The 9,370-nt window shown below is 54.9% G+C and overlaps 1 protein-coding gene across 2 annotated transcripts; it reads left to right on the top strand.

Annotated features, from left to right (window-relative positions):
* Positions 1-480: 480 nt before the first annotated feature.
* Positions 481-5,165, top strand: LOC132249884 (E3 ubiquitin-protein ligase TRIM39-like). 2 transcript variants are annotated; one of them, XM_059725539.1, is made up of 4 exons: positions 481-864; positions 1,420-1,442; positions 1,553-1,653; positions 4,298-5,165. In XM_059725539.1, the coding sequence occupies exons 3-4, from the start codon at positions 1,626-1,628 to the stop codon at positions 4,837-4,839; spliced, it is 570 nt and encodes a 189-aa protein (XP_059581522.1). In that variant the 5' UTR covers positions 481-864; positions 1,420-1,442; positions 1,553-1,625; the 3' UTR covers positions 4,840-5,165. The 2 variants fall into 2 exon arrangements, with proteins under 2 accessions (XP_059581522.1, XP_059581525.1); XM_059725542.1 differs by having other exon boundaries at positions 1,420-1,653.
* The last annotated feature ends 4,205 nt before the right edge of the window (positions 5,166-9,370 follow it).

The following is a 9,370-nucleotide window of genomic DNA, read 5'->3' as shown; positions in this document are numbered from 1 at the left end:
AGGGGCAGAGTTAATGATTTGTAGGGACTGGTGAGGCGCATTCTTCAGCCCTGCAGTTCCTTCCCCATGTGTCTCTTGTTATGTGCTGTGTATTTCCTGGTTCTTGGGGTGTCATTTAAGGATCTACCACTTTCCCCACCCTGGAAGGGAACAAGGCACTGGTAGACAAGCCTGTCTCCTATGTAGAGAGTTCCTGTTGGTGAAGGGGAACTCTCCTGGGGTCCTCTCCATCCATCTCCCTTGGTCAACATAGGCTTGAAGTTCTTTGTGTGAAGCACCTCATGCGTTTTCAATCCAGGGACAGCACCAGGACTGGCACGAAAGCACGAACATCAGCAGATCTGTCAGAGATGATCTGTGGCCCACTGGGTTTTGCTGCAAGCCCCAGGGCCTTTGCAGAAGCCCCAGATCCTGAATCTCGGGTTTGGGTTTCAGCCGTTTTGGTGTGGGGTGAAAATAGTGTGTGATCCTTTCTCTAGATAGTGCATCCGTACATCTAATGTATGCATTATATATATCTGGTGAAAGTATATCTAATGACAAAGGCTGCACACAACAATTTCATGCCCTCACTCTTCAATGCAAAGTTGAAAGTGGAGATCGCAGCTCACACTTGTTTTTGCTGCTCATTCTGGAAGAACAAGGTAAAGCAACAGAGAGAGAGAATCAAGTCTGAGTGCGAGAAGCTGCATCGCTTTGTGAGCGAGGAGGAGCAGCAGCTTCTGCGGAGACTGGAGGAGGAGGAGAGGGAGACTCTGCGGAGCCTGGAGGCGAACACAGCCCAACTCTCCCAGCAAAGCTCCTCTCTGCACAAGCTGAGAGATAGAGGAGAAGAGCCGGCAGACACCTGCTGAGCTGCTGAAGGTGAGCATGTGCTGCTGATCTGGCCCCTCAATGCTGCTGCCTTCTGGCACAAAGCAGCCCTCGGCCTGGACCCCAGAACTGGGGGAAACTGAGCCGAGACTCAGACAAGAGTTTCCATCAGTCCTGAGATCTACCAGTTAATACTGGGAGGAAATTCTGATTCGAGAGAAGTGCCAACTTATTAAACATGAAGGCTTCATAAAGCTCCAAAAGCCCCAGTGAAGCATGTGATCTGGACAGATGCTGTGGAGCTGGGTCCAACTAGCCTGCTGCCTCTTCCAGTAAAGTGCGGTTTCGTTGTTTTTTTCATGTCTCTCAGCACCTGCAGTGGACAAATCCGGACTTCTGGAGGTAGCTGGGGAAATGTTCTGAGCAATGTAATGCCGAGACAGAGGTGACAGAAAAGAAACCGTTCACCCCACCTTGTCTGCATTCCAGTGCACCAGGCAGAGGCAGACTTAGGGATTTTCACACACTGAAAAAATTGAATGTTGGTACAGGTGGTTTCCCCCAGTAAGAGAATATTCACTGTTATCCTCATTTTTCCCTTTCTAGGATGTGAAAAGGACCTTGGACAGGTGCTGTATCTTCCCCTTTCCCCTCCCAGTAGATTTCTACTTGGGCTGTGGCAGGAATATCTCCGTGGAAGAGCTGGGAAGAGCGATAATGGTGGGTATGTTCCTCTTAGAAGCAAGGATGTGAAGCTTCAGGAAGCAAAAGCTGTTTCTACAGAGCTGAAGACCCAGTGCAGCATCCCAGGGATGGTGGAAATGCTAAGGAAATTCACAGGTACACGGGAGCGCGTGTCAGGTTCATTGGCACCAGCAAGAGCCGTGCTGAGTGCGCTGGGGGATGTAGCGCACACAGCACAGCGGGATGTGACTGATGCGTAGGCGGAGAGCCTCTGGTCTCGAGATCGGCAGGGGGAAAAGTCCCATTGTAATTTCCATGCAGGGCATGCCTGGGTCACTCCAGTGGGGGCAGGTGAAGTTGGGAACAGGACAATGGTCAAACAAGTGGATCCCCGTTCCTGCTGTGGGAGGGAGGAGTTAATGCCAGGATCAGGGCTGGACAGCAAACTGCCGGTGCTCTGAGATTATCCTTCTCTATGTGCCTCAGGCCCAGTTGCTGCCACTCCATCTCCTGGTTCAATCTCTGCATGAATCTCCAGGATCCCATGTCTAACTCAGGGGAAAGGGCTGAAGGGAAATCTGGGCCTCTGCATGCAATGGGGAAGGTGCCACAGCGTCTGACAGCTGCAGTCCCTTGGTCCTGCAGTGTGGTGCAGCCTGCAGTACCCCAAGGGAGCTGAGCACCACCACACACATTCCCCTGGTGCCATCCTGCCCGTTCCCAGGGCTGTGCACAGGCCCCGAGTTTAGGCTGATGAGGCAGCAAGAGGCTGTTCCCTGCTTTCCATTTCCAGCTCCTTTCCATAGCATGATCCCCTGGCATTCCTCTTCCAGCCCCATGGCCAGCCCAACTCTCCCTGCCTGCTGCTTGCTCCTCCCTGCAACTTGGGGCTTTCTGCCCTGCACACACTCCCTCCCCTGGATGCAGCTCAGTCCCTGCCCTGCCAGTTCCTTTGAATTCAGATCCCAGGGAAACTTCTCTCCTGCCTCGAGCATCTCTTACTCAGGCCTTTGGGTCATGGGCGACTGGTGCCACCTTACTCAGGGGGGGCACATGCCTGCCCAGGGACCAGTAAGTGACTGGGGGGACAGTCCCCCATGGCTGATCTCACCGATTGGGGGAGAGGAGGTCCCGGCTTCTGGAAGTGGACACAGCACTCTGACTCCCCGGCCAGCACACGCAGGGCAGGGAGAATTGGCACTCCCACCAGCCCCTCCTGCCCATTGCCTAAGTGGGATCATGGCTTGTCACAGGTGCACCACCACTCTCAGGGGCTGCATGTGCACCCCCTCTGCATCGCCACTGCTTCAGACTTTAGGTCCCGATGTCTTCCATGTCAGCTCTGGCTCCAAAGCGGGGCAGAACGGTCCCTTGCCTGAGGCAGCAGGAAGAGCAGGTGGCCCAGACGTCAGCCTCAGCCAGGCCTGGGCTCACCCTGAGAGTGCCGACAGGCACCTGCAGCCACCAGCCCCCTCCAGGCAGCAACGGACACGGACCCAACTGGCAGGTCCCAGACTGGTCTCTGCAGCTGTTTTCTGCTCATGATGGTGCAAAGCTGCGCCAGTCCAGTCCTGCCCACACAGAGCTGCAGCCCACCACCTGGTTTCACCCGGGACTGGGTTTGGGAGAGTCAATGCATCCATTCCTAAAGGGCCTTTGATGACCAAGCTCACTCGGTGGTGTGGACAAGCCCTGAGACTTTCATGAATGGGGCAGGCTTGGCAGGGAAATCTGGAGTCCCGCTTCTCTTGCCCATGCAGACGCTCGGTTGCCCAGAGCTGTCACCTCCCCCACGTGGGTCAGACGAGCCTGGAGTCAGGCTGAGTGTGGGCAGGGCCTGGCCTGGGCCAGTCTGCATCCCAATTGGGGTGTGATCTCCCACCCCACGGGCATCCCCCAGCCTGGCCTGGATCTGCCCTAGTGTCTGTGTCCTCACACCTCCTACCTGCAGGAAAGGGGATGGTGGAGGCCTCCCTGCAGCTCTGGGCCAAGCTCTGGGTGCACAGCGTGCACTGGGGACACCCGGGTGTGGATGGAGCAGGTGTGCACAGATCACAGACCCTGGGGCATACCGGGGAGGGGAGGTCAGGCTGGTGCTGTCCAGATCCGAGAGCAGGCGCTGCTTAGAGGTGAACTGGGACTTGCCCCTGGGGAGGGGGCAGTCAGTGGAGAAATGCCCCCTCACTCCTAAGTGGCCCCAGACTCAACATCAGCAATGGGCCCTGCTCTCCTGTGCCTGTCCTCCTCCCCGTCAGTGCTTCCCACTGCCCTGGCTGCAGTCCTGTGCCCACAGGGCTAGGGACCGGGTGGTCCCTGCTGGGGCAGACCAGTCCAGCCTGGGTGGGGCGAGGGGCAGGCATTAACCAAGTGACCCCGGCCCAGAGCACAGAGACCCCCGGGCCCTGCCCTCTGCTCCCCCTGCCACCCCCTCCCCCAGGCAGGCTGCTCTGGGGCCCTCTGCTCCCTGCTGTCTGCCAGCCCATCCCCCCTCCCTGCAGCCTCCCTGCCTGCCCCTCCTCACCCCCTTCCCAACAGCGCCTGTGACACCAGCTCAGGGGTTTGGAGCCCATCCCTCTTGCAACCCCCAGCACAGCAGCCCAGCTAGATGTGGGGGAGGGGGAGGGCATGGACCTGCCGGGATGACATCATCGCATGCCCCTTCCCCTCCCAGGGCCTGCCCTGCCCCCACCCCATGTCCCCCTCCCAGCTGGAACTGACCTGCAAGTCCTGGGATGCAGCAAATTCCCCGTGATCTCGGGGACCCGCCTGCCCTGGCCCTGACCCGTGACTCTCTCCCCAGTGGATGTGACTCTGGACCCAGGGACGGCTCAATCCGAACTCATCCTGTCTGAGGATCGGAAATGTGTGAGACACGGAGACACCCGACAGGATCTGCCCAACACCCCGGAGAGATTTGATACTTGTGTCTCTGTCCTGGGCTCGGAGGGGATCACGGGCGGGAGGCGCTACTGGGAGGTGGAGGTGGGAGACAAGACGGGCTGGACTCTGGGGGTGTGCAGGGAGTCTGTGCGCAGGAAGGGGTGGGTCACATGGTCACCTGGCAATGGATACTGGGTCGTGTGTCTGCGGGATGGGGGATACGAGGCCTGGACCTCCCCTGTGACTCCCCTCCCCGTGCGCGTGCAGCCGAGGCGGGTGGGGGTTTTCCTGGACTACAAGGCGGGTGAGGTCTCATTTTACAACATGACTGACAGGTCCCATCTCTTCACTTTCACTGACACCTTCTCCGGGAAACTGTGCCCTTTCTTCAGTCCTGGTTTCAATCCTGGGGGCACCAACGCTGCTCCCCTGACCCTGTGCCCGGTCCCAGCCCAGTCCTGAGGGAATCCCTGTCCCTGCCATGCCCTGCAGCACAGACTGTCCTTTCCTCGCACCCCGACTGCCAGGCCCCTGGTGCCCCCGGGGTGGGTGCAGGGCTGGGGTCTCCATCACCGGAGTTGCTCCAGCCTCCACTCTGCCCAATCCCCCCACGCACAGCACCCACTGGGAGGGACCGGCTCCAAACTCTCATCCTTCACCTACAGGCCCCTGCAGTCCCCCAGGGGTTTTACTTGGTTACATGGTTCGCCTCTCTCAGCACTGCCCCCTTTCCCCTCCCCTCCCTCCATTCCCTTTTATATATTTAAAATAAATACCTCTGTGTTGCACACGTGCTCTCTGCACATCATTTCCTACAGTCTGATGAGGTGAGCACTTGCTCCAGAAAGCTGATGCATCTGGGATTCAGTGTGTCTGGTGGTGCTCAAGCTTTCTGCTGTGCTAGTCCAGGGCCATGCACCACAGACCTCATGTGGGGTCGGGCTGCACAAGGGGCCCAGGCCCGGCACATGTCACATTGTGCCTGAGTGCCCAGGGTACAGGGTGCCTGGGAGGTGGGGAGAAGCAGGGAGGGGAGAACAGCATCCCGAGTGGTGCTCCTGGCAGTGCAGCGGCTTCTGTTTTTTCACTTCCTGCCCCTGGGGTCAGTGCCCAGAGCACGTGCTCCAGGCTCCTACTTTACTCTGCTATAGCCTGGGACTCCCAACAAGTCCAAAATGTCACCCATCACCAAGTCCAAAATGTCACCTATCACTGGGCCTCTGGGGATGGGTGACTTGGCTCTGCAAGCATGATCTGGCCCATGGGCCAGGGGTTGAGGGCTCATGAGTCTATAAGGCACATCTCTATTCTGCCTTCTGTCAGACTTCAGACATCTGATGTCTCATTTCAGTAGTTCTCAGTCTTTTTTAGAGTCAAGATATGCTGTCATTAGACTCAAGGCAACCTCAGCAAATGCCTGTTCCTTTTTACTTGCTTTGCTAGTGAAAAATAACGGAGCAATTCTTCTGGTGCAAAGAACTCAGAAAGGCCACATTGGATCAAAAATGGTTTTGACACTGCATTCCTATTTCAAAGTTTTGGGTTGGTTTAGTGAATCATGTATAGGTGTTTGCACACCTACCAGTGCTAAGGAGTTCACCGCACCTGGATGGGAAGCACTGGTCAAGATCAAGCTGGTATCAAAGCCCCGTTACACCCCAACATCCCCAGTGTCCTGGGCTGGAGACTGCCTGTGTGCCCCATCACCATCTGTGCTGGTGCCCATCACTGCCAGGCCAGTGGGAACTGCTGATGGGCAGAGTCAGAAGGGGCCTGATCCATAGCCAGCTGCTGCCCCGGGGATTGAGGGGGAGAAAGAAGCAGGTGCACATGCTCCTCCTCGTGATGCGCCATGGCCAGAGGGACCCAGACTCATGCCTGTCTCAACAGGGCCCTACACAGTGTCACCCACTCCTCATTACAAGGGGGTCAAGGCATGTGTCTGCTCTTGCTCCTTTTATCAGCTGAGAATCACTTGTTGGTGGGTCAAAATTTCTTGTCTTCATTTGTTGTTCAGGACAACTTATCACCTCCTTGCTGCCTGCCCATGGAGCGGTGCTGGTTTGTTCCCACTGCACACACAGGCCATGTGGGGTTTTCCCCAGGTTTTCCCTGTCTTCAGGTGCCTGTTATGAGCAAGACATGGGGCCAGACACCTGAGAGCACAGGGCTGAAGTTCCATTTCAGGGACCATTTCTCCAGGACTGGGCCAAGTAACCTGGTGGCAGAAACAGCCCAGCCTCAGGCCCCTTGGCCACAGTATCTCTGGGGTGAATGCACACTAGGGAGGGACACAGCTGGATTTGACATGTCTTACACCCAGCTGGTGCCTGTTTGCAGAGGTGGCTTTGTGGTGGGACCCTCCTGGCAGGTGCTGGGGCAATGGAAGGGGCTGGGTGGGATCACTAAGGCGTTTCATTCAAAAGAAGAAATGACACCATCTTGATCCCCGACCCAGGCCCCTGGTCCCCTGGTGTAGTTCTGCCCAGCCCAGTGCAGTGCCCTGCAGAGAACCCAGTGAGATTCAAATGCCCTTACTCTTGGCCTTGAACTGCCTGGCCACATGAGTGTGAAGCCTGCCCGGGGTCATTGCACCCACCGAGGAGCTGAATTGATGGTCCCAGCTGAGCACTGGGCTAAAGTGGCTTTGTCATCCCCAGAGATGAACCAGCTCATGTAGGTCTTGCTTAGGGGACTCTGTCTGGCATGACAGCGCACCGTGGGGACATGCCTCTGGGGACCTCCTTGGGTGCTCCTGATGGACAAGGCTCCCCAAGTTACCAGCGAGAAGTCCAGGGGCCAAAATAGAAAACACCTGGGAAAGCTGCCATCAGTGAGATGGCAAAATGTGGTGCCTGAATGGAGTCAGCCCCTGCCTGCACCTTCCGGCCACCCCCACCCAGGACTGTCCTCCAGAAGCCATAGAGCACCAAGCAGTTAGGAAAACCAGGCACACCCACTCCCTGACTGTGGATTTAAACAATTAAAACAAAAATGTAGGCCTATTTTTTCTGGTTCTCTTTCACTCACTTAAGTTGTAAGCAGTTATATCATAGTTGCCACATTCTCCAGTTTCTTGAAGAGGGGAATGGATGTCTCATTACAGTCTATTTTATGATTTAAGTTGTATGTGGAGTTCGCATACAGATGAGTGCTTTGCTCACATGGGTCACGCCAGCAAGGATTACAAATGAGTCGTGGCAGTCCAAAATAATATTCTCCTTTTACATGCACTTCTCATGATGAGTTTTGAGCATTCAAAGAGAGCCAGGTGAGAGAGATGCCTCAACCAGAGTCTAGAAAGGGAAGAGCTGTTACCTCTCAGCTGTGTGTTCTTGGGGATCCCTGGCACAGGACACAGCCTGTCTGAGTCACACAGAATTCCCCCTCCCTCCCCTCCTCTACCTGAACAAAACTGATTAAGATGCAGTGGGAGACGCACCTAAAACCCTCCAGATAAGGGTGACAAGAGTGAAATAACTGCCCTAGGTCTCATTTGCATCCGAGGAAATGGAATCAGATGACCATTCATTTCTATGGGAGATGGAGAACAGAAAGTCTGAAGCAGAGCCTGCAGTGAATTCTGTGATCAGAGAAGCAGGGGAGCACTGCATGATGGGGAATCTGTGCTCCAAATGCTAATCGACCCACATTTACACACACCCAGCTCAGCATTTATCAAACCAATTCTAATCTGGATTTACAAAGGACTTTCCCCCCACCCCCCAGACACATACACACCTCTAAGCAGAAGTTAAGTTTAATAGGCACCTTGGGCCATACATTACCCGGTCTGACTGCAGTGGATTGTTGCTCTGATGAACTGATTCTTGGCATATGAGGGTGTCAGCCTGTCCATGCTGACCAACCCGGCCGGGTTAGGCGTGTCATGTTAATCTGTGTGTGTTTGTGTGTGTGACTGATCTGGTGCCTGGAGGAACCCAGCCCCATTGAAACTGAGTCCTACAAGATAGCTCCAGTGAGGGTGAGGACTCGCAGAAGGGAGATATACAGATCCGTATAGAAACACAAGTAACACAAGCAGCACATTGATAGAATTACCAGGATCCTAGAAACATATCCCTAATAAATGAGCACACCCCAAAGTCATGAGCAAATCTGGTAACAGAGTGGAGCAACTTCGGGGTCATGGGGACGGTTCAGGCTGGAGAAGGACTGAGCTAACGTTGGGGTGCTCAGGGCTGTGCAGGCTGGTTGGTGACAGAGGGACTGCTCAGCTCTCTGGAGGGGCAGCATCTTCTTGGTGGGTGGCCTTAGCCCCCCAATAAAGGACTTTGCTACTGAGCTTTCTGCCTTGCTGCCTGGAAATTCAGGGTGCATGTCTCCCTTTGGAGTAATGAAATCCCCATCCCTGAAGTTGAACTAGAAGGCAGTTCCCAGAGGCAGGGCCGGGGCAGCCAGGGAGGGTCAGGGATCAAACGGCTGGGATTGTAGGGCTGGAGGGAGGCAAAGCTCCCCCCCATTGCAGAAGCAACACCTGGGCTAACTTCAGGGTGCACTCAGATGAGGCCGGGGGCCCAAGCAAGCACTTCCCCAAGGGGAATTCACGACAGCGAGTACCCCAATGTGACTTTAATAAACACCCTCCATGCACCAAGGACAGGAGTTAACTGAATGCTGTCTGCCAGGGGTGTTAAGAAAAGACCACAACCAACCACTTTTTAACTATCTTACCTTGTGGACTGACTGCTAGCAAGTTTATGAAAATCACTGGCTATACTTTCCTTGGAGGGAAACAAGATAAATAGTTAGCAAGTCAGAAGTACAGCGCATCAGCTCATATTTACTGCTTTAAATTTATCAAGAAAAGGCCATGTTGAAACATTTTTTAGACTGACAATCAGAGGTGGTCACAAAGTGTATGTTATTAAAAAATACAAGAGAGATGGAAAAGTGATCTCTTGCTCAATTTTTTTTTAATGTTTGGAAACTGACTGTTTCATAGATGCCAGGGTTGGAAGTGTGGCAGAAA

Source organism: Alligator mississippiensis, chromosome 1 (assembly GCF_030867095.1).
Source record: "Alligator mississippiensis isolate rAllMis1 chromosome 1, rAllMis1, whole genome shotgun sequence".
Taxonomy (NCBI): Eukaryota; Metazoa; Chordata; order Crocodylia; family Alligatoridae; genus Alligator; species Alligator mississippiensis.
Note: the sequence above shows the minus strand (reverse complement) of the source record. Positions and strands in the feature narration are given on the sequence as shown.

Bases quoted from the DNA above. Each gene is read 5' to 3' on its own strand.
- LOC132249884 (XM_059725539.1), top strand. From the start codon at position 1,626: ATGGTGGAAATGCTAAGGAAATTCACAG. The intron at 1,654-4,297 runs GTACACGGGAGC...CTCTCTCCCCAG, and splicing joins AATGCTAAGGAAATTCACAG to TGGATGTGACTCTGGACCCA.